At 44.6% G+C, this 25,927-nt stretch overlaps 1 protein-coding gene across 1 annotated transcript; it reads left to right on the top strand.

The window, feature by feature from the left end:
* Positions 1–1,275: 1,275 nt before the first annotated feature.
* Positions 1,276–21,794, top strand: kcnj5 (potassium inwardly rectifying channel subfamily J member 5). Its single transcript, XM_047035802.1, is given in 5 exon segments — positions 1,276–1,498; positions 9,376–9,458; positions 11,571–12,444; positions 19,603–19,916; positions 19,918–21,794. Coding segments are annotated over 4 exon segments (1,302 nt in total). The 5' UTR covers positions 1,276–1,498; positions 9,376–9,395; the 3' UTR covers positions 19,969–21,794.
* The last annotated feature ends 4,133 nt before the right edge of the window (positions 21,795–25,927 follow it).

Here is a 25,927-nt window from a genome sequence, read left to right as displayed (position 1 = left end):
GCTTTGAATGGATCACTGCACAGCATAATAACCTACAGAAGAAACAAGGTCAAAAGAACAAAACCACACTGTGAGATGAGTGACCACAAACGTCTATGGTTTCAAATCATCCGGGGAGAATCCACAATCAAACGTTGACCACTGTTAGATTGGTATACTACCAAACATTGACCAAACGTTGGTAAAACCAAACTTTTACTTCGTTAGCTCTCCTTGTTTTTTTGTTGTTGTTTTCCATTCAATTTAAATTATTAGTTTCTGCTCGAATGGGAGCTATGGCACAGAATTTTCCCTGTCCTTGTTTCCAGTGAAGGGTCTTCTCTCTGACAAAGGAATGCAGAACCATAAATCACCTCCTCACTTGATGCAGGAAAAACCAGCAGTATATAAAGCCGTCTCCCAGAGAGACCACAGCATAGACTATCCATGCCTACCTCAGCTCCTTTATCTTTGTCTCCATTTCTACCTCTCTTTCTGCCTTTCTCGCTGTGGAGCCATCTCTCTTTCTCCTTCTGTGTTGCTCTATCTCTCTCTCTGTGTCTCTCTTACCCTCTTCAGTTGTCGTTCTTCTGTATTTTCCCTCTTTTTTTCCTTGCTCCTCTTTCCACTCTTCCTCCTCCTCTACCTCTCTCATCGACTCTCTCAAGCCTTCATCCCGTCCGGGGGCTTTGCTGGAGAGCTGTGCTGATCGCTCTAATGACCTTGCGCAGGAAAACCCAGGTCCAAGCCTTCCTCCTCCTCGCTCCTCTTCCCTCTCACTGCACCTGCACCCCTCTCTTCCTCTGTCGTCCGATGAAGTCACCTCATCCCTCTCTCCCTTTATAACCCCCTGCCTTTATGTCTCTCTCCATCTCTCTACCTCTCCCTCTTTGAAACCCTCAGGGCCTTTTCCTCAACCGCGGTTTTAGAGCAATTGATTATACAGCACTTCCCTCCACCGTACCTCCGCCACCCCCAACTCTCTCTCTCTCTTTCTCGCTTTATCTATCTCTCTTTTGTTGCACTTTTCTCTTCCAAGCTCGTTCCTCTGTGCCTGTGGAGTGTGGTGAGCCATGTGCTAAGCACACATATATATGCTCACCGCGCACGCCCGCACGCACGCCCGCACGCACGGCGGACGCACACACGCACACACACGCACACACACACACACACACACAAAGGACAAATCCTGAGAGACGAGAGCTCTGCGTGGAAGTGAGAAGAGCTAAAGGGGGCTGAGGGGGGAGGGGTGAGGGGATGAGGGGGGGGGGCAGTCGAGGGAGGATGCACACACAGAAGAGACTCTCTCTATTCCTCTCTCTCTCGCATTCGCACGCACGCACGTGCCACTCTCGCCCAGGAGTAGGGAGCAGTTAGGAGGAGAGAAGCGCTGGGCGGCAGGAAGGCTGCTTGCTTTCGAACCGAGCCGGCAAACAGACTGTGGAGACCCGATCGACGTGCCCGTTGTGAGATGCCTGGACGGGAGGCTGATTGCTCCTCCTCTGGCGACCTGAAGGTAAGCTCCCTGCAGCAGCAAGGGAAGGGGAAGCGCGGGAGACGAACACAAAGAGAGTGATGGTAGGAGCGATGGTGGGAGTGATGGAGCGAAGGAGGGGAAAAGGGGACACTGGAGTAGACCCGAGCCGATGGGTGCTCCGACATGCCGCTCTCCTCCTAGATGGCAGTCCTTTTTGATTTACCGATGAGCGCATGCTGCCGCTACCTGCTCTAATTCATGACAGCAGTGCAAACTCTCTATTAGTATTTCACACATCTAAATGTATGTGTGGGAAGACCGGAACCTATGGTCTAATGCGCTGAGAGAGATGGAGAGTGTGCGTGTGTGTATGTGCGCGCGTGCCTTTGCCTGCGCTGTGACTGAGATTGCCTGGATTCCCCCTTCAGCCTCGACCTCTGTCCCATCCTGGTCGACCGCAGTAGCCTGTCCTCGTATCACTTCGGATACAACCCTGATATATCACCAATGCATCTGTTTGTCGTGGCGCTGAAGGATACGTAATCAAAAAGCAATGGGGTTTATGACGCAAGCTAGGAAAGCTCTGTCAGCACACAGTTTCTTTGCTTGCCTTTCTGTGCCCCACCGTGTGTGTGTGTGTGTATGTTTACGTGTCCGTGAAAGCGAGAGGGTGTTTTAGTTCTCCTCGCAATGCGCAGGAGTTTTACGAGCATAGTGGCAAGCAAAGTGCCTGTGTGTGCGTTTGTATGTGTGCGTGTGTGTGTGTGTGTGGGGGGGGGGGGGTTACCGTGTATTAATAGAGACAGCACAGTGTGATTTTGCTTCCACAAATTCAATGGAAAAGCAAAAACAAAGAAAGCAACAACAAGAGAAAAAGAGAGAGAGATAAACAAAGAGACAGACAAACAGAGAGAGAGATAAACAAAGAGCGAGGAAGCACTTCTGTCTCCCTTGCTTTCCCGCTGTTATATTGGAGACTATACCAAAGCATTGAGAGAAAATCGTTTGTATTGATTGCTCTCAAACGCTCAGCTCGGCCCAGGTTGAGGATTAGAGGCGCTTGGTTGAGGATGCAGTGCAGCATTGTCTGCTGTCTCAGGGCTGTCAGGCAATAAGGGCACTCTGCAGAAAAACATCTTGAGAGTTGTCGGCGTAAAATTTGATGACAACCAGGTTTATGGTCACCGCAAGCATGTTTTCCTCCTTGAGATGTTCCTGGCGTTCTCACCGGGGAACGGTGAGAAAATACAGCATCGTTCGATACCCATGTAGGATGTGTGTGAGCAATATTTTTGGCTTAGGTTTTCCCTTGAGCAGTGTGTAGGAATAACTTACAAGGTGAATCTATAGAAACCGATTGCCGCAGAACAGGATGAACCATAGATTGCTGAAAAACGAGGTGTGTTTTAGTTAATAGAGTATAGCAGCATGCAGATGTTGTTCATACAGTCAGTCCCAAAACTATTTTCCTCTCGGTGAATGTTGGGAAACCGTCCAAAAGGACAAGTAGGTGTCTGTGTGTTGAATAATACATGTATATTTGTATATATGTATACTACAGTAGGTGAAGATTCTGACTCAATGTACTGTGCTGTTGAATTGCTGCAAATAACGCAGGCAGATTACTGAACCGTCTCCTTGGTCTGATTAAATGAATCTCAGCCGAGTCGACTGCCTTGCTAAACTATCTCTGGCATGCGTATCACTTTAATGGTCATGACCCTATCATAACTAGGTTGAAGCACTGCCTGCCTTTCAATAAATGTGTGTGCATGTGCGTAAAGGGAGGTTGTGAGTTGCAAGGGTGTAATTGCTTTTGATGGATGGCTTGTTGACCTTCTAAACTGCATCGGACGGACTGCAACTCCATTCAGAGGCCAACTGTAGCTAACCTCAACATGTACACAAGCACATACATACAAATGCGTTGTTCAGTGGAAATCTAAGGAGCCAGTGAAATTAGATTAAAGTGTGAATTATTAATTGAGGGGGTTTATTTAGGCAAGATAGGGTCTCTGGGGTGGTGACAGCGGCTTCTGTTGCAGAAGTGCATTTGTGTCAAGAGCTTATCCGAGCGATAAGACTTATTTTATGATGTGCCCTGGAAAATGTGTACGTGTGTTCTAATGGTTTGGGGTGCCAGGCAGACAAAGGCTACCAAAGAGATCAAATCTCTTTTTATTATATATTATTGTATTAATTTTTTGTCAGGTGAATCGTACACAGGAAAAAGAAACAGACAAAACCAAATCTATTTAGTTTCTAGTTGTGAAAGAAAGAACCTGTCAAAAAAGGCCGTATGCACACTAGGGTAGATGTGCATGTTTACTGAATGTAACATAACATGCTGTTGAATTACTACTTACTTCAAATTTGCATGTCAAAAGCTTTACTTACATCATAGTTATGTGATTTAGCTACAGTGGGCTAGCAAGAGGCTAACTTACAAATCCCAGGCCTGTTACAGTACCAGGCAGGCTGCATGGTGTGCCATGTATAGTTAGCATTAGCATAGAGCTAAATCTTCACCATGGTTTTTGTTGGCTTGTTGGTCTGTCCTTGATTGGAATCTGACTGCTGCAATGGCTCCTCCTCCTCAGAGTCTGTGCAAGGATTCCTTTCAGAGTATGATCCAATGCATTGTTCGATCGATGAGAACGTTTCTTGAACTTCATTGGTCAGATTTTCAGGTTTTTGCAAGGTGCTTTGCAGGCTTTAACTTACGGATCACATCACCTCTGCTTACTATAATGATAACATCAAACAATGGAACCCAGTTGTGGATTGCACCAGTTTGCTTAATGTGCCATTATATGGTTTTACCAATTTTATCATTAACAGTATATGTAACAGTGGCCCTACAGCGAGGCCCCTTGTCACACATTCCCCAAGCCCTGCAAAATTAAACAGAAGCTGAATAAATTTCAAAGTACTATCTTGTCAGCTCCAAAGGAAAATGATACAATTTACTCCCTCATAAATCTGAGGCCATCACGGCTCCAAGGCCTCTGTTGACTGTATTTAAAAGTGCCATCTCCTTTATGGAGCAGATTTAATGCCAAGTGCGACTGGCCAGTCCGCGGCCATTGCCTCGCCCTACTGCTGGAGCGTATTTCACTCAGCGCTGTCACATATTAAGCTGATACATGAAGGCCTTACAGCGTGCTCTACGTCCCTCCCCCCTCAACACATTAAGGAGACGGTTGTAAACAGGCGATCTGCTCTAGGAACTGCAGGGACAACCTTTTTGTCCTCCCCACACACACAACGTACCCAAATGTCAGGACACTAGAGCCTCAGTGAACCTGTGTTCTCCATGTGTGTCAGACTGTTCTGTCATCCCACACCCTGAGAAGACATGACTCGGATCCTACCTGACATTGCCGACATGATCTTCTCAATGTATATACGTACTTCACCGCTTTTTAAAGCCCCCCAAAACCAATGACACATATGTCAACCTTTTTAGCATGTTAGCCAAATCCATCAACCTCTTACTGCACACAGAATGTGTAGCGTAGCTGAGAGTGTCGTGATTATCCCTGTTGCCCTGCCATTAAGGTGAGGTAAGTGAACATGTAAATGACTTCTCTACATCCAATAGAGGATTTAGTCCTTTTCATAAGCGTCCATTGAGTGTCAGCAGCCGTCACCCAGGGGAAAGAGGCTTCTCTCAGAAACATCCCATTTGGACGGGGAACAGAGACGCACGTTTAATATAAAATGCCAGGACCTATCGAGCGACACCATGGATTTTCTAATAGAGGAGTCGTCCCTCAAAGGGGAGCCGGAGCAGAGACTGGCGCGGAGGTGCGTCAGGAATCGCAATTAGGATTGTTTGACCTTTGGCTCTTCTTGCATGCGCCATGCATCCCCTCCTCTGTGCCCCCCCCCCCCCCCGCGGCCCCCCTTCCCTTTCCATCCGTCACTCTTGCTGGAGGTGAGCAGGGAGAGCGAAAGCGAGAGTGACAGAGACGGAGAGAGGAGGCAACGGGAATCGAACTCGGGACTGTAAATCTGGATATGCGGCTGTCAAGCGTCCCGATAAAAATTAGGTGAGTGGGGGAGGAGAGGTTTGGAAGAAACCGTCCTTTCCTTAACCAACCCCCCTCCCTTCCCCTCCCGTAACTCCCTCTTTCCATCCATCAATCCCTCTCCCCTCATCCCTTTCTTTCCACCACCTGGACGTTTTATTCAGCAACAGCAAACACCCCTGGGTTGGTCGAGTGGGTGTCGTTTGGTGTTGTTTGGTGTCAGGGTGTCGCAGGGTCACACCTCATCCAGCACCACCCACTCAACAGTCCCTGGCTAGGCAGGGGCATCACTTACAGACACACACATCACCTTGGCGCTGCAGTAGCTCGACGGGACGGGCAAGGAAACGGCCAGCGTCTCTCTCTTTCTCTCGCAAGCTATTCTTGGCTGGGGGGGGGGGGGGGCGGGGAAGGAGACGGACGGGTCGTCCTTTCATTAGGCTAATCGTCTCCTCGGCGTGGAGGTGGAGGTGAGGCGCGTTTCCCAGCGCGGCCGTGCGGCCCTGGGAGAAGGTGAAACCGTGGGAGGGAGGGAGGGGCCGGGCTGCGCACACAGCGCAAGGCTCGTCTGTCAGGGGACGGTGGGGGAGGGGGGGGGGGGGAGAGGAGAGGGGGGGGGGGGGGCGCGTAGGGGTTGAGAGTCTGGGCCCGGAGCCAGGCTGGCTGACATCTGCAAGCTTCGGGGGACGTTTTTAGTCATTGGCCCCGACAGACCTCAAAGTGTCATAAGTAAGTGGAGATAAGTTAGGGAGAGCTAGCACTCTGTGGGCCACCCGTTTCACCCCCCGGGACTCACACAAAGCCACGAGATGCCCCCACCTGGGATCGACATGGTCTGAATTGCGCGAACAAGAACAGAGAGAGAGAATATTCTGTATAAGCCTCCCTCAAGCTAGCCTAGTGAGACATCAACATTATTGGAATGATGAGTCCACCATAGGCTATAGCTATCTATTGTTATCTATTCCCACATAGCAGGTCGCCTGTCCTTTTGTTAAGCTCTCTCCTCTTTTTCTTCTCTCGCTTATCTCTCTCTCTCCCCCCTCTCTCCCTTCTCTCTCCCTCTTACTCTTCCTGTCCACTGTGCAAGAACTGTACAGTTTGTATTGATGACACTTCAAAATCGAATTTTTCACAGCAAAACTGCAAGTTCTGACCTCAAAATGTATGGGTGAGCGCACACTAATAGTCCATTTCGGGTTGTAAACTAAAGAGTTTGTGCCGAGGCGGCGCTTTCTCACTGGTGTTTTCTGCATCCCATATTTCTTGGCAGCATGCATCACAGCCCCTTAAAGAGCAACAGAGCTCCATTCACAAAACCAACACACCCTGAAAGACAGTTAGAAAAGTGTCTGCTCCCTGTCCCATGGTACTTCATAGAATACATGTAGTAGAATATATATATATATGTATATTGTTTTATTGTCATTAAATAATGATGTAAAAAAAAAAAAATTAGCGACCAAAATCTGGTGTGTCACGGTTATTCTGGGGTGGGGAAGTGTAGCAATGAAGCTCTCCACTTCTTTAGTTGCCTGATCGTCACCAGCGTCTTTGGGAAAGCATTGTCCTTACAATGACAACACTCTACTTCTTGTATGAAAGAGCTGGTCCATGAGAACCTCAGGTAACAACAATACTTTGACAAGAACCCCAACTCATGTTGTGCCACACAGCCCTGCAACCTATAGCGGGTTTGTGTTGTGTCAGCAAACACGAGGAGACAAAGTAGCTTATCTCCTGAGGGGAACAGGTTTCCTTGGACGCCACGGTCCTCCTGGCTCTAAACACGACGGATGAGTCGCCATGCTATCAGAGTCGAAACACAATTCACCCAAAGCATCCTGTCACTCTCTCCCGGTAACAAGATAAACGCTTGTTACCCTCTTAAAGGGACAAGATAAAACACACGGTGGACGGAAACAGCGTTCACACTTCTTATTTGGCCGGCTTTTGGAGTACAGAGGGAACAGCAATCAGTTCTGTGGAGAATACCCACACACAAGCGCACACACAGGTATTTAGTTGGCCCCACTTTGGTCTTTCGTCCCCATCAGCTATGTTTTATGCATGGTAACTGATTTGCAAAGCAAGAACCGCCACACCATAACGGATTCAGCCAGCTTTTCATTTCCCCTCAAGCTTTGTGCGTGGGTCCTCTCTCCTCCCTGCCGGTGTCAGTGTTTCTCAGATGCCCGTCACGTCTCTCTGCCCTTTGCTCAGGACTCATCCGTGTCAACACTGTATTCCTGTGTGGATGTGGCTTGTGTGACGCAGTCTCTTGCTCTTGTCCCAGCCCCAGTTTGCATTTCCTAGCTGTGATGTCTCAGTGACCAGAACTCAGCAGGGTGGCAGGCAAGACTAATCAAACATGATTTGAGAAATTGGGCGAGAGAAAGTTGGTGGTTATTTGGAAAAAACGTTCAATGATTTTTTGCTTTTGATTTTCAGAACGTTAGTAGAGAGACCTTAACGTTTGATTGCCCTTATGTAACGGAACAGGTACAACTGAAACGGCTATAATTAGGCTCCATCTACTGTACACAATCTCTCTCCTCCTCTTATGAACTGCAGTGCCGACGTACTGAAATCTGTTATTAAATCCCACGTCACTGCAAAAAAATCATTGAACGTTTTTTTCCTCTCAATTTTTTTCCTCTGCCGGTTTGAGCCTTATATAACTGATGTTTAAAAATATCATTTTCAACACAAACCCAGCTTCGCAGAGCTGCACTTGCTCTCCAATCAGATCACAGATAGTATGAAATGTCACTACATCACTGAATTACACCAGCAGAGCTAAAATCACAACAAAGAAATGACATTACACTAAAACCTTTTTTTTTAGATTGACAGTGAATCAGATTAAATTACCTTTCACGTACCAACAAACCCAGAACACCACTGCTGACAATTTGAAGTTATAATTGGATTCAGCTTTTAACTTTACACTTGAGGCATCAAGACTTGAACAGATGTTGAATAGCCAGTAACTGTTCCAGTGAACCATGATGTGGTCAGATTGTCTACACAGCATTAGGATTCTGAACAGTTGAGTTGGTGCGGGATCCAAGCAACTGGCACTGATCTGCCCTCTCAGGGGAATGACGGCAGTTAGCCCAGACAGAAGATACTTTGTCATTGTGCAGATTAACAAGAAGACTACACACAGACAACAAACACTTACTCCATGTCAACTCAGTGTTAATCCCAATGATGGTCTGAGGGTGTTTTTGCTGTGTAAATCTGTACTTTGATGGAGGTATAGCTGTCCTCGCATGTATACCTGTCCTCCTCCTTTTCTACGCTTTTCTACTCTCTCCTAACTCCCGTTACGTTTTCTTACATTCTTCTTTACAGTTTTCTCCCAAGCGGGCTGTTTTTGACCCTGCTTACATGCTATCTGGCCTTTGAATCCCCTGTCCCTCGTAGGATATGCATGTTTGACTGATCTCCTGGTTTTGAAATTGCCTGACTGACTAATAAACAAAACTCTCCTTGCAGTTCGTCTGTTTTCTTGTGCTTTTGGGTTCCAACCAGTCTCTACCAGGGAACTTGACAGATGCAGACATTTTAGTAGTTACTCCAGTTTAGGTTCCTAAAGACTGATGAGTTTTATTAGAAGTGCTCACCGGCATTGGATTGTTGATGTAATTTTTAAAAATAATTTTGGGGGTTGGAAAAATAATCCCTCTTCCACCTGTCTTTGAACTCATTCCTTTTTAAATAGGATAATGGCATAATGGATCATGCAGAATTGCACAATTGACACACCCTCGTTAAAATGACATTGTCTTAATTTGGATAGTTTTATTCAAGTTGTTTGAATGAATTCATGATGCAAACGTTGTGGTATCATCGTCCTCCTTTCTCTCCATCCAGGTGTTGAGCTCTAGCTGAGGATGGCAGGAGAATCCCGAGTCCACATGGACCACGACATGGAGATAGGAGTCACACCTGGGCAGGTACACAAGATGGCTTCCAACAGCATACTACTCCATGGCTTCCAACAAAGAGGGAGTACAAAAAGTGTAGAAAAAGAGAAGGCAAAAAAGCATAAGCAGTTATTTAGTTAGAGGCTTTCGGACATTTCTAGAAGTCCTGAGAGACAAAGGGGAGAGAGGAGTAGACAGAGAGAAATGGGATGGCGTGAGGAGGATCGAGAGTGGTGGTGTTCGCTGGAGAGTGAATGAGGAGAAAGGTCTGAAGAGAAGATTGAACCAAACAATGGGAGTGGGTGTGATAATCGCGTGTGTGCTGAGATAGCTTCATCTTACTTCTACCAGGAGCCTGAGAAAGCACAGAGAGAGGGTTTTATAAAGAACTTAGACATGGAGGCATATTTAACACCAATAACTGTGGATCTTTATCTAGAATTTTTTGAACCAATTGGATGTGTTCTTCCTGACTAAGTGTTGTCACGCTAGCCAATTGGGTATTACCACCATACAGCAGTATTTAGTTAGTTTGTTTCTGCATTAGTGAACGCCGTCGAATAGGAGCATAGGCCAGAGATTAGCTGTTGCTTTGCAAAATTTGACAGCGTCATTTTTTATACTATCAACTTCCTCTTAAAAACCTGCATATGGAAATAAATGGGTTTATTGGGGCTGCCTTTAATTCAAGACAATCGCAGTACAATCACAGTGTGGTTAAAAAATGCATCCCTTTGAGATAGCAGCAATATCATATTTTAAAGAGTATGTATCATTGTCCCTTTGCATGTAATTGTTGTATTAGTTTACAAGTGTCGTATTACCACATTACCACTTCTGTAGCTGGTAATCAAAACATCCAGACAGGCTTAAATGACACATGCAGGGCTGTCGAAAACAAACAGGTAGAATTTCAAGCACAGTCCATTTAAGATACTTCTATAGATTACCATTTATACATTTTCTATAGATAGTTTCACATTCAGATCAGTAGTTCTCCAGAGCTTGCCAGATGCCTTGTGAACGAGCGAAAGTGAACAACAAGAGTGAGTGTGATAGTCCTTGAGAATAGAAAAAGGCTGCAGCGCACATACAACGAAGTGGCCAATTGGGCTGTAGCTAAGCTTCACTAGCGCGACCGGGGGAAGGCTGGGCCCAGGTGTCCGATTAGCTCCCTGAGATTTCGAGGGCACGGGAGGTGTGTCGCCTGCTCAAGGCCAACCCACGTTTCAATTAACAACTGAGCAGAGTGGCTCCGATCAGGACAGCAGGAGCCAATCGTGGTGCCAATGTGCCCTTGGCCCCTTGTGGAGGGCGAGCCAGGCAGCATGGTGTGTGAGCGTGTGAATGTGTGTGTGTGTTTGTGTGTGTGTGTGAATGTGTGTGTGACACAGGGCATTCATATGTTCAGAGTATTTGTGGACGTGTGTGTGTGTGTTTGTGTTTGGGAGGCGGTGTTGAAAGGGGGTGAGGGAGTGTTCCTGTTCCTATCCAGGCCTGTCAGTGTCCCATAGGGGTTGAGGGAGGCAGTGCTGGGGGCCACAGCTGTGGAGCCAGATCGCTTGGCTGGAGCAGGGCCAACTACAAAGAAGACCCTTGTGCCCTTGTGTTCTCTCACCCCCCTCCCCTCTCTGTCTCTCTCTCTCTTTTACTCTGTGTCCCCCATGTCCCTCTTTCTCTCTCACTTACATAGTCCCTGTGTGCTCTGTGTTCGAGAGTGACGCTCACAATGGCGAAGGAGCAGTGTGGTAGCTCTGTCAGGGCACTTAATTTCATTTAGCCCTAGCATTGTGAAGCAGCCCTCACCAAACGGCGGACGGGGACATGACAGTTGACCTGTTTTCTTTATTTATGGTCATAGAGGGTGGCAGAGGAAGGTGCTTGAGGTTGAATGCAATTACCTAAAAGGTTGAAATGTCGTCCCAGTAAGATAATACATTGACTATGTAGTCGGAGGAAGTTGGAGAAATGGGAGAGATTATCTTCTTATTCGGTATTTTTTCTCTCTCTCTCTCTCTCTCTCTCTCTCTCTCTCTCTCTCTCTCTCTCTCTCTCTCTCTCTCTCTCTCTCTGTCTCTCTATCTCTCTCTCTCTCTCTCTCGCTCGTCTGTGGCTTCCTTCACCTCTCTCTGCACCCCCCAGGTGAAGAAGCTCCCCAAGCACCTTCGCGAGGCGCAGATCTCCACCGAGCGCACCCACCTGATCTCCGACCCCGTCAAGAAGCCACGGCAGCGCTACGTCCAGAAGGACGGCAAGTGCAACGTGCACCACGGCAACGTGCAGGAGACCTACCGCTACCTGAGCGACTTGTTCACCACGCTGGTGGACCTCCGCTGGCGTCTCAGCCTGTTCATCTTCACCCTGGTCTACGTGGTCAATTGGCTGTTCTTCGGCCTGCTCTGGTGGCTCATAGCCCTCATCCGAGGGGACCTGTTCCACGCCGACGAGGAGGGGTGGACGCCCTGCGTGGAGAACCTTAACAGCTTTGTGTCGGCGTTCCTCTTCTCCATCGAGACGGAGACCACCATCGGCTACGGCTACCGCGTCATCACGGAAAAGTGTCCCGAGGGCATCATCCTGCTCCTCATCCAGGCCATCCTGGGCTCCATCGTCAACGCCATGATGGTGGGCTGCATGTTCGTCAAGATCTCGCAGCCCAAGAACCGTGCCGAGACGCTCATGTTCTCCCACAAGGCGGTGATCTCGGTGCGGGACAGCAAGATGTGCCTGATGTTCCGCGTGGGGGACCTGAGGAACTCGCACATCGTGGAGGCGTCAATCCGCGCCAAGCTGATTCGCTCGCAGCAGACCAAGGAGGGCGAGTTCATCCCGCTCAACCAGACAGACATCAACATCGGCTTCGACACCGGCGACGACCGGCTCTTCCTGGTGTCGCCGCTCATCATCTCCCACGAGATCAACGAGAAGAGCCCCTTCTGGGAGATGTCGCAGGCGCAAATCGAGAAGGAGGAGTTTGAGATCGTGGTCATCCTGGAGGGGATGGTTGAAGCTACAGGTACAGTACGTGACCATCCCTTCTGACATCACGACATCCTCATTAGGACCGTGTCAATGTTCATTTGCACTAACAAAACAGTGCTGTTGTTGGCTGAACCATCCAGAAGATCCTTATACAATGTCAGCTGGGTGAAATGTTACTTGAGTATATTGACTGAATGACTCATCTAATATTGTACCCACACCTGATGTTTTGTAGGTTTCAATGACTATTTGTCTTTATGAAACGTAGCTGGATTTGAACTTCATCATGTTTAACAGAGTAGTTTGTTTGACAAAGAACAAAGTGTAGTTAACGTCCGAGTGATGTCTACTCTGCATAGAGGGTTGCAACAGTTAGGAGAATGTGCCCTGTCCACACTGCAGCCCATATTTCCTCTTCAGGTGCATCAGGGGCACTCTTCCAAACGGTTCCAACTGGAGGTGCCATTTCTACCCACACTGGCCTTTGTTTTGGCAACATGTATCATTCTTGAGGTTTTCTGTTGCATGCTCTGGCACTTACATTACATTTACATTTAGTCATTTAGCAGACGCTCTTATCCAGAGCGACTTACAGTAAGTACAGGGACATTCTCCCCGAGGCAAGTAGGGTGAAGTGCCTTGCCCAAGGACACAACGTCGTGTTCACGGCCGGGAATCAAACTGGCAACCTTCAGATTACTAGCCTGATGCTCTAACCGCTCAGCCACCTGACCCACTACATGTATATGCATTCCACAGCACGTCTTTCTGTATTTGTTGCTTGTCCGTGGTTAGGGTTTGGATGAAGCTCTGAGTATCGTGATTATAGTTGGTGAGATCAGGATTTGGAATGGTGGACAAGAGCAAAAAGCCACTTTGGCAATGCTTTGCAATAAGGTTTCATTAACTACCTTGCAATAACTACACAGTGATACCTCCAGTACAGTAACAACATTTTAGTTACATAGAAACTGCCATGTATTTTATACTTAATTATGGTTCATCATTCAAGTTATTACATGAGTGAAACTTGGTGTGGGGAATCCAAGCAATCCAATGTAGCTTTTACTCCAAGTGATTCTGGGTATTTCAACATATGGTCCTTTTCAAACTGACCTCATATAGTGGACCAAAAAGTGGACAAATAGAAAAGGAACAACCTGTATGTAGCTACATGGTAGTAATGTACATGGTGTTTATGTACCTTGATGTAAAGTGTTGCCCTATACTTTGTACCTGGAACACATGATTTAGAAGCAAAGATCTGTATTGCCCTGGCTGGCCTACTCAATCTAAAAACCACATTAGAGGTTTCAGGCTGGTGATAATGGCAGATTTCACTACAGTGCATTCTTTGGAAAGTTGCAAGGAGAAAAACACCCACTAACACCTACTTTTCCATGCCTGTAATTAAGCCCAAACAGGATATTGAATGGATTCAATTGACATTTAGGCAAAAAAGAAACCAAGGAACCAAGCACTCTTTTGCATCCAAGTTTGGGATTGATCTTCTATGTGAGCTGGGTTAGACTTGGAAAGCATTGTACAAAATATTGATTTAGAAAATCTACTTGTTTATCACCATAGCACACAGACAATAAAGACACACTTACAACGGTGTGCTCTGAAGCTAATTGCTTATTTGCTTCTGTAATATGTTTCCTGTGGGGTATTGGCTTGCTCAGGTAAATATGCTCCAACAGCATCTTTGCTGGCCTTTTGTTCAAGGGCAGATTATAATAGGCTCATCTAAATACAATGCATTATACATATCACTTTTGTTACTTCATTGGACATCATCATATTTCAGCCTTTATGAATATGAATATAAAACAAACATACCATAGAGAGGGTTCCGCATTTCTTCCCTCGTTGGTTTTTACAAGACAGGAATCATAGAGCTCTAATTTGATCTGACATGGCTTTTCATGCATCTGAACGTTTCTGCTCTACTTCTTTTATGAATTTTTATTTATTATTTTTTTCTCATGGCACCAGTAGTAGACCCCCCCCCCCCCACACACACACACACACACACACACACACACTCACACGGCAAACGTTTGACTCAGGCATTAAATCACATTGCCTTCCGCTTGACCAGCAAGGCTGTAGCACGCTGGGCTGATGTCATCTCTGCAATCCCTGAACGTAGAGCTTCTTTGACCCTCCACACACATACACTTCCTCATCCAGTGTCATTATACTGCCAAGACTTGCAGATCTAATCAGATGGTTTTCTCAAAGGAATCAACCAGGCGACTTCTTCCCACTTAGGAGTTGCAGTTTCCAAACTTTTTCCATTAAATGTTGTTCCTCTGCGAGATAGGGAAACTATAGCAGTGACGCAAATACTGCCAACCTCAGCTAATTTTTGATTTGATTGATTTCATATTTTTTGTGTGAATTACCAACAAGTCCTATATTTGACATGTTGATAAAACTGTGAATATGTGTGTGATTGATTTACGGACTAAGGATTATGGAAAATTTAGTTTTTTCTGAACTAAATCTCTTTAGTTTAACTCCAACCTAGGCACCTCCTACTAGTAAAATGATGTCTTATACTAAATGCATCACTCCCAGGTAACAACCGGTATGTTAGAATAAAGTCACTAACAATCAAGAGTATTCCTATGCTGCAAAGGCAAAGCCCCAAATTCTTTTTTTGAGAAACAGACAAAAACAGTTAGTTTTTTTCTGGACAGTAAGTGTAGATTACATCAATTTAGAGGACAAACATATCTTGCAATTTTGAACTGCTGAGCTTGTAGGTAATGTCCCCTCCGCAAAACTATAATGATTTTAAGATTAATAGGAAATATTATGTGCATGGTTGGAGGGAAGGCTGTTTGGTCTCATTCTGTTTAGCTGAGCCCAGGCCCCATTCCAAACAGCAACCTTAGCAGAATGTGTTATCTACATCAAACCTCGTGAAATCGCACACATTTGCTTGTAAAGATCTTGCAGTGCGGACGTTTATGATCTTGCAGCAAGCATCTGATTGCATAAGCAGGCTGTTATTGATAAGAGTCAAACTTGTCATCTGCTGAGGTTGAAACATGCTGCATCTCTCCATGGTGTCCTGCCTAAACTGGAAATGTGACAAAAAAGATAGAGAGGTGTAGGTTGGAATTAGTATAATTTTCAAGTTAATGGCCTGTTGTCAGTTCATCCTGCCTCTGAGCCAGCCTGTGGTCTGAGAAAAGACCAGTTCTGGATCATATATCCAAAGCATCAGGTTACTTGGTAAGGCAATTAATGTCTATTCCTCTGAACTTATATCCTTTATGGTAAAAATTTTCCCGACAATTTCCCTAATTTAATATAATATGTGCGATAATGTTTTCTCATAAATTCATTGCATAATACCTGTTGTGGATTTCAGCAAAATATTACAAGCAATGCCACCAAATAAATGTGTGAAAAGCGAGCTTCGCAGTTAAAATGAATGAGAGTAACACGTTTCAACCACTGGCGTGGACGCTTCTGGGACATGGAAAAGTTGAAAATGGAAAAATGAGCACTGGAAAGTTTGGGTTAGGAAAGGTAAATGTTATGGTCTATTTTTTATTTTTCCTCTAGTTTTTCCGTCTGCGTTCCTTGTGCATTACTCTCGACGTCGGTGACCTTTAGCGTTCCATGACAACAGCTGACTTCACGGCCCTCTGGAAATAGCCTGGAGAACTTTGGCCTTGAGGTGCCTGCTGGTCATTACAGAGTAATGTTGCACTCTTTCCATTGGCTCTCAAAGTTAAGAGGCCAGCCAGCAGGCATGGGCAGGGGCTTGTGTTGCTCAGCCACCACAGAGGCTAAATGAATGCGAAGAGGTGACACAGCACTCCCACACTGGTCTCTTCAGGGGGAGGGAGGGAGGGAGGGAGGGAGGGAGGGAGGGAGGGAGGGAGGGAGGGAGGGAGGGAGGGAAGGAGGGAAGGAGGGAAGGAGGGAAGGAGGGAAGGAGGGAGGGAGGGAGGGAGGGAGGGAGGGAGGGAGGGAGGGAGGGAGGGAGGGAGGGAGGGAGGGAGGGAGGGAGGGAGGGAGGGAGGGAAGGAGGGAAGGAGGGAAGGAGGGAAGGAGGGAAGGAGGGAAGGAGGGAGGGACATGTAGTGTTGTTTGATTCTTTCTAAAAGACCACAGGTTTGTCACTTGCCATTTTAGAGAAGTGTGTGAGTTACAGTGACTAGTTAGCTAACTTGATGCTGATTACTCGGGAGACGTACATCTGCAGTGGCTGACCCATACTTTCAATGGCGCTTTATCCAAGACAAACATCTGGTTAATGATTCCAGTGAATGGGCTGGTTACCAGCAAAAGGTGTCTATACCATGTGTAAACCAGTGAAGCACTCTAGTCAAGTATTCTTTTCCATGTGAGCATAATCTGTCCATGTGTCTGTGAGAGAAGATAACTAATTAAAGCTTTGCTCGATGTGAAGGAAGCTCCCAGGCTTTAGCTACTTACCTCCCTCAGTACTGTGGGTTTTCTGGTGATAATGTATGCTACTGCACCACTGTCAGTGACACAAACATAGCTCTGCATAAGGCCTGCTCTTTCACACAACCATTTAGTTGATTTCTTTATTAGCTCAGTAACCATAGTAATGATGGAAGGCCATGTCAGAATTTGCTCATGTAATGATAGCACCTAGCAAAAGTTGTTGGTATTGGAAGGTTTGCCTTCATCAAAACATTGCTTTCAATTTTTTTTTACAGTTGATTACTTTCTCAACGATCCCTTGCTCAATCTCTTACTCCATGGTGATTGCATCCTGTTCAGCTGGTGATTGTAATTCAGGTTTAGTTTAGCAGGTTCACAGTTTAAGTGGGCTACTGTTCTGCCTTCCAGCACTCATCGAATCCCATCTCTAGATCAAAGCTTCTAGTGTGTGACAGTCCTGTAAAAACGTATGGTTGTAGACCAGTGGCACCCCCCAGGGGGGACCAGGTGGGGGCCACGGCTACCCTGATATTGGCCCCCCCACTTCCCGGGTCACATATCGTCTGGAATAAATTTTTGAGAAAAAAATGTAATGGCATTAGTCTATTGCACATCAGATAATTAGTAACATTAATTGTAAATTGTATTAATTAAAATGAAAGTAACGAAAGTATATCAGAATGTGATTCCTTAACTCTCATAATGTCATATTTTTTAACTAGCCTATATACTACAGCATAATATGATTTCAATCAATTTTGGATTTTGGTGTGACACCCCAAGATCTTCTGGGGGGGCGACACTGCTGTAGACAGCTCTAAGAAAAAAACTAACAGCAAAAACACTCTTGTTGGCTCCCTGCATGTTTTGCTTTGTGAAAGTTAGCTTTGACTACCTTCATGCACACAATAGAAGCCTGAACAATTTACTTGCTTTCCAATTTTTTGGTTTGTAGAATGGTCACTGTTAGCCAACAAATGTATTTTACAATTATTTTACAGCTGATTACTGTGTAATCATTGTCATTGTCATTGTCTCTTTGTATCTAAAACTCTTGAAATACCTCAAAGTTATCAAAGCTCATCCGTGTTCACGGTGCCAGCATAGTAGTGTTGGCATGGTCATTTAACTAAAGAGTTGGGAGGAATATCCACTTTCTCTCTTTGGTTCACTTTCAGTGAAGTATTGATGGTAGAAATATGATTGCTGTTGTTCAGTTCTCTTCCAGGAACCCAGAGAGTCTCACCAGTGGAATTTGCTTTGTAAACAATGAAATGCATATAATGAAGTACTTAGGTATGCATAGCCTGAAACAAGAAAGGTACACAATTGAAGCAGGCTACTGTACTGCAGACATTCCTGCTTTCAGCAAATTATCTCTCTGGATCAAAATATTCCATGACAAATGCATGTTTGTAGACAGTTCTAGCACCACAGGATTATAGATTGTATATATATGGTACATATACAAGTACCCTTTTGTCTTAAGTATTTATTTGTGAATTGTTTCCATATTTTTTTGCGGGATGCATAGTCAATAGGCTCTGGTATATTCCCTAAAACATTCAGAAAATGCCTACACTGTTATCCCTTGTGTAACCGTTAGAGTTATCTGAACATGCCCGTAAAATCACATCTTCTTCTGTTGACCTCCAGCATCTTTTGTCATATGCAAGAAGGCTTTCATTACATTCACGCACACAATGGACGCCTGAACAATTGATCTGCTTTGACAACTGTAAGCATCTCATGGGCTGCATTGCTGTGTAAATGATGGGATGCATGTAATGATGTCCTAATTGTGCATCTTCTGAAAAAGGAAAGGACACTTCCAGAAACTCTGGCATATCAATGGGGAGGGTGAGGGGAGGGTGAGGGGAGGGTGAGGTGGAGGGTGAGGGGAGGGTGTGTGTGGTCATGTGTGACAGGCTGGGGGGGTAGGGGGACATTACCTCCAACACAAACATATTTTCACTTCATATCTTCTTATTCTTTCTCTTTCAGACATTTCAACGTTTTTTTTTTGATGTGTGAATATGATATTTATGTTGAAATTTCGATGCAAGTATAGTGAAATATTGCATTAGGTTACTTCTGTTTTGGTTAAATTGCCAGACTAATTTCATATGTATTATTTAGTCATTAATCAGAGAAGATGTCTTCAACATTCCTAAGACACACAAAGATTGTATTCATTGATTCACTAGAAAAACATTCGTAATGTAGAGAACCCCCACCACACACATATGCACATACACATGCACACATACATTCCAGCACCACAGCAGCTGGAGTTTCCAGATCAATGACTTCAACGGCAAGGACACTCTACCTTGTCAATTACAGTGTTGGTCGTCTCGTCCAGTAAAGTACATAGCCTGCTCAAGTTAGTGTATAGTATTTCCAATCGATGTCATGGTTTGACCCCCTTGAAGCAGGGACTGCTAATGTGCCGTAGGCTTTGTGGAGATTGTTCCATATTCATGACAGGTTTGGAAGCAGGGACGTTTCCCAGAGATAGATGCTCCCAGGAGTAAACCCACCTTGGACCCTCATAGTTTATTCTTACTGATGCTTCCACTGTGTACTGATCCTGGGACCTTGGACCCATAGTATATTGACTCGAGCCTTGTTTGTGAATAATTCACGGTTTCTTTCCCTCCACCTATCCATCTCTCTCTCTCTCTTTTCCTGCGTGTGCATGTGATCTTTCACACGTGTGTCTGTGTGTGTGTATACATGTGTGTCTCAGGCATGACGTGCCAGGCGCGGAGCTCCTACCTGGACACGGAGGTCTTGTGGGGTTACCGCTTCACCCCTGTCCTCTCCCTGGAGAAGGGGTTCTACGAGGTGGACTACAACAACTTCCACGACATCTATGAGACCAACACGCCCTCGTGCAGCGCCAAGGATATGGCTGCCAAGCTGAAGGAAGGTCCGCTGCTGCCCCAGCTGTCGCTGCTGACGCCTGAGCCCAAGGCCTACCCCACCACAGACCCCCTCGTGGGCCCAGGGCCCCTCTCCAGAGAGGAAGAGAAGGAGGGCGGCGTGGGGGGGGGACGGGTGCGAGAGGGGGGAAACAAACGGCTCCGCCGCCGCTCTGGAGAACCAGCCGTGACGCGGACGTCCCCTGGACCGACCCCCAATCCCACCCCGCGTCCCACCTCCCTTTCCACCATCGTTGACCCAGATGAAAAACTGAACTGGGCTGAACTGAACTGGACCAAGCAGAAGACGCTTCGTTTTAATCAGCGGCCAGCTTCTTCCATTGCGTTGCTCGGAGATCAAAGACACCCTCCTCCCCTTCTTCATGCAATACTATACCACCTTAGTGTCAATCTATATGTATAGGTTGGTTTTGTAGACACAAGTACACATACTAATATGTACCCACATGCTCTAAATCGGTCCGATTGTCTTTTTATAGTTGACCGTATACTTACAGTATCTGCCATATAATAGATAAAGTGATATTATACTGTAACTCATTTTGAAACAATTAGCCACAAGAGAATAATCAAGGCTTCCATGAATGAGTAGCCTCATTTTAGAGTGCGTTGATTCCGCTCATTTGGACCTGTTTTGATTCCATCGCTAATAAGCCACCCTCGTTCTTTCTTTCACACATGAAAATGGATGAGAGTTAGTACCAATCTCCATCAGCATTCTCTGCTGCTCCAGGGCATGAAACAGGAATTGAGGGAATATTTAGGGCGTGCTTTTGCCCCCATTTCCCTGTAGACAGGAAGGGACTTCAGAGAACCCGAGACACAGTAGACCTTACCCTGTCAAGCTCATTTGCGAAATCATGGTCACAATTATACTGTCACTGATAATTGATGGTTTTGCGTGACAAATCTCCAAGAACTGGGTCTCCACTATTTGACCGCTGTTTGTTTGTTTGCTTTTTATTTTTTTGAAACAGAGGAGACAGACAGTAGCTCGTTTGACTATTTATGGTGCATAATAAGCACAAGCTCTGCTAGAGTGTTGACTCCAACACAGCTTCCCACTCCTACTGGTTAATGCATATTTGAGAACATCGTGCTTAGATAAGTAAAGACAATGACAGGTATCGATGATGTTCACTTTAAAGAGGTGAATTCCTCCTTCCTGCCCACTGTGATATTTATCTTATTCCTCCTGTTCCTCGTATTTCACCTTCGCTTGGTATTCTTTTTTGTCTAAAGTCATGTGATTTAAACAATGAAATCTTTATATTTCTTGGCACAGCAGTCACCCTTGCTGCTATTTAGCCCCTGCTTGCAAGACTGTATGATCCATGTCACTACTGTTTAGACATTCCACACACCTGTCCTGTGACGCATTGAACAGTTATTTTGAGGATGAGTAAGTGTGTGAGGGAGTGTGTGTGTTTGTGTGTGTGTGTGTGTGTGTGTAAAGAGGGGGGGTGAGTTTGTGTGTGTCTTCGTGTGTGCGTGTGTCTTTGTGTGTGCATGTGTGTCTTTGCGTGTGCGTGTGTGTGTGTGCATTAGTGTGTGTGTGTGTGTGTGTCAAAGCTTGCATGTTAAATAACCCTCCCCCCACCCATGCTTAAGCATTACTAAATAACAGGGTATTTTTTAGGCATGCAAACTGCAATGGGAGATTTTTACAAATATACAGTACTGTAAAAAACAAGATAGCTAAAATAACTAATCTCATTCACTGAGACATAAATTTAACATTCAATCAATCCTTGTACACTTTTACTGAACGCCCATTTTATCACCTTTATTTATGAATGTTTTTTAATTTATCTGTGACATTGTAGCATCATTATCTTATTCTAAAACATTTTGTTATTTGAGGAACAGCCTCTCTCTCACCTGGCATCACATCTATTTTCTGTGTTCTCATGGGAATAAACCTAACATGGCCAAAACAACAATGTTTCTGCTAGATAACTGTGTATGGCTGTGTGCACGTGTTTCTCTGGAAAGGATTCTGGGTGTATGGACACTGGTTTGCGTGCTTTCGTTGCTGTGCAAGTATTCACTGTGCGTTTTGTGGGTGTGTGTGTGTGTGAGAGAGAGTGTGTGCGAAAATATTGACTGGCTTAACATCCTAATCAAGCCAGACTTAAATGTCCTAAGTGTTTAAGCTCATGTCCACCTCACTGACAGCAAGCACAACTAGGAGTGGAGAACATTCACTTGAGCTTGATAGCTCTTTGGGGTTTACCTGAGGCTCTGTAAAACAATTCTGACTTTTACACATGCTAGCTGACAACAGGATTAGAGGTGCAACGAATCATGAAAAACAGACTTATGCAACCATTTATAATTGCTGTGGAATGGCCATGCCTGCTGAATGGCTCCTGGCAAAGGTAACTCTCACTCTCAGTCCCTACTGCTGGTGAAAACAGAGATAAATTTAACAGATTTGATTGCAGGGCCGCTGTCTGTAATATCAGTCCACATTGAGATTGAGTAAAAATGTTCTCTGTTGACTGCCAAGAAACGTAATGTAATTGCGTAATGTAATGTATTACGTATTACGTAATGCATTACGTAATGTAATGTACGTAACGTAATAAACGAGGAATTTGCTTTGCATCTATTGCAACATGATTGAATGGATTGTCTCTGTTGCTCTTTCTGTCTGTCTCTCTCTCTCCCTCTCTCTCTCCCTCTCTCTCTCCCTCTCTCTCTCTCTCTCTCTCTCTGTCTTTCTCTCTCTCTCTCCCTCTCTCTCCCTCTCTCTCTCTATCTCTCTCTCTCTCTCTCTCTCTCTCTCTCTCTCTCTCTCTCTCTCTCTCTCTCTCTCTCTCTCTCTGACTGACCCTGCTGAGCACCCACACACAGAAACAGTACACATGAACATACACCCACACGTATGCACACAAGACACGTTCAGTCAACCGGCACATCTAATTCTGTTCATTCGGAACCAGTATATGGAATGTCACATCACTCTTGTCTGCATAAAACACAATCACAGTGTCAAGTGCTGTATTTAGCAACATTTATATATATTTTTTCTTTTTACATCAAACTCAGAGAGATATGCTCCAAACCTACTCTGAATCCCGCTGGTCATTGTTTCTACTTACTAACATCTTTCTCTACTATGGCTGCAGCCATTATTCTGGACCCATACCCCACCACAGTCCTGGCTGATGTAAGGGTCAGTGACTCAGTGTATGTCATGTGTTTGATATCCCTCTTTGAAGCCTCATGTTGTTCTGTTCTGGGTGGGTGCATGGCCAGTGGAAACAAAGATCCTTCTCCCCCAGCACAAGCACACACACAAGACTCTGCCATCAACCAGGCAGCTGAGAAGACGGCCCTTTTCAGCCAGACTATCCACCTGCTGTGCTACACATCCATGTGACGCTAAGGACATGTTGATATTTGGAAGCACGAGGTGTTTGGTATTTACAGTACACAGGTAATGGTGTAGCTCTCTGTGGATACCTTAGCAAATGTCCACCTTAGTTTTTCACGACAAAGATGTCATTGGTTCGTTTCAGTCCCAGGGTGTTTTAGATCCTTGGAGTTTCCAGGATGTGTTAAATATTGCCCACACACACACATACACACACAAGCACATACAGTCAGATAACTTGTAGAACTTAACTCCAGCTTTCTTTCTTCCGGCTTTTAAACTTTTAGCAGATTGCAGTATGGATTGATCGGGCCTTGTGAATGCATGGAATTATACCAGGTCATCAATTGAGCAATAAAAGGTTTGGAGGCAGATATTATTGTGTACAGACTAAAACTACTCCTAAATCTTTCCAGACATAAAACAACTCAATGCGTGGGCATAGAACAGAGAAGTGCAGCGTGACTAGCATCATGTGGTAGCCTATTAACTTAGAACACTGCAAAGTTGACGTGTAGGGAATCCTAACTCATGTGTTTCGGAGTATGAGTGGCAGCAACATTTTTGCTTATTAGGCAGACAACAATAAAGAACCGTCTGTCGGTACCTTCTGTTTCTAATGATTTGCTATCTTACAGGGACAACTACTGTAAAACATGAAAATGAAAAAAGCTTCCAGATGGTTACTGCTAGAAAGACTACACCTTCCATCTCTTGACACCTTTAAAGAGAAAATATTCAACCAACAAAAGTAATGAAGCTAAGAATAAGCCTTTTAAAGGCACGTAGCCTATCCACATGCATTCACTTAATTAAGCGTGAAGTTTGATGTCAAAAGATGATTGAAGATGGATGTTTGAAATTAACAAACAATATTCAGGAGAGCTTTTTTATAAAAATTACTTAATTTGTGGTCATCTTTCAACTATCGTAAAGTAATGCATACCCTTTAACTGAAAATGACCCATCTTTGAAGAATCTTTGGATGGTTGAGAGAAGGGTATTTCTGCAGTGGAAGAAAAACTCCTCCAAGCACACAAACCAATCAATACTTTCAGACAATGGCTCCCAGTAATGGATTCTATTGGTTGTATCTGGAAGCACTATCATCAAAAGGTACTTTGTTGTAACCAAGTTATGTTCTTCTTCAGGTCTTGTTCTACAATCTGCACCCAAGCTGTTTTATACACTATCCTACATATACAACACAATCGGATCCCCTCTCCTCAGACAGCGAAAATTAACAGTTGTAGGCTGTTTAAGATCTGATTTGTTTGGGAAAAGCATCTCAATTCAAAGAGTGAAACTGTAGGTTCAATTACAGAAATAATCTATGATAGCCTTATATGAGCTCAATGAGTGTAAATTATTTAATTTAATCTTTTGTCATGTTATCTATTTTTCCATAATTAGGTCATATTTAATAATATCACAAATTACAATTGGAAGCAGTCTTTTTTTACTTGCTTAAATCACGTTTGATACACTATGCTCATGAAATTATTAAGTACTTAAAATATTAAGAGCCCTGGAATAAATGGTCTGTACCAGCTAAATGTACCTTGAGGTCCCTTTTTGCTGTGATCACTGATGCTTAATTATAAAAATGTGTATGCTTTGCAATTCCTTATTGCCTAGTAATGAATAAGTATAGCCGCTAAATTACATTTTAGCACAGGAGCCCGTTTGTGTATTGATATAGTTGGCTGTTTGTACAGCCACAGTAATTCATCACATATGCAAACGTTGAAAAACTGCCTATAGTCATCTTACATTTTTAAGATAGAGCACCCGCCCCAAGCCTTTATGATGAATTATTATGTTTAATGTTATTTTTTAATTATTTCATTATGTGAAATGTTGTTTCTCTCCTTGAACGACGAGAGCTGTTGTTGGTGTGACCTTTTGGTGGATTCCCTAGACATCCTCCCGCCTGCAGTCATTTGCAGTTCAGTATGTCACAGCCGCATAGTAAACATTTCAAAAGGCTAGCTTGTGTACAAAGTGTCGGACAGGCATTTTATATCCACAGATTGTTAACATGGTTGTAATTATAAAAGGTTGTACGGACGAGCATCAGTGGTTATTTTGTCTATCCTTCCACTTTGGATTAAGACTAAAATAAGACAATGTGCTCATGTTTAAGAGCATCTCGCTAGTGGAAGGCGTGAAAGCCCACCCACGGAGCTGAGGCTGAAATCTTTACCCTGAATCCTTTTTTTCTGTTCGAGTTTCTGTTCACATTGTATTGTGTTCCCATTGTTAGCACAGCTATACAGTAGAATTATATAACCTTTTTCAGTCCACATGAATGTACTTAAAAAAATTAAGCCAAGTTCTCACAATGCGAGAGCACAATCCGGACCTTTCACAGCTTGCAGCTGAAAAATGCGGAAAACAATTATATACTTTTCTATGCATTGTGTATGCCATTCGTTTTTCTTTTTTTATTCAAGGAGGTGGATTGTGTGAAGGATTAGCATTGTGAAACCATACACACTTCCCATAGTGGCACTGTACAATAGGTTTAGGGGTGGAAAATGCTATGACATTGTACTGACCTTGAACTGTGCATCTACAGGAACGCACGCACATGGTTACTAAGAGAGGTGGCATCAAGAAGGTAAGGGTTACAGATAAGGTCACTGGGAGAAACTTTAGGCTACTAGAAACACACTTTTCAGGCTGATTTTGCCCTTACAACCCAACTTTATATATTTATTAAGGCATGAAATACTCTAGGAGGC

The sequence above is a fragment of the Hypomesus transpacificus genome, chromosome 15, assembly GCF_021917145.1.
Source record: "Hypomesus transpacificus isolate Combined female chromosome 15, fHypTra1, whole genome shotgun sequence".
Taxonomy (NCBI): Eukaryota; Metazoa; Chordata; class Actinopteri; order Osmeriformes; family Osmeridae; genus Hypomesus; species Hypomesus transpacificus.
Note: the sequence above shows the minus strand (reverse complement) of the source record. Positions and strands in the feature narration are given on the sequence as shown.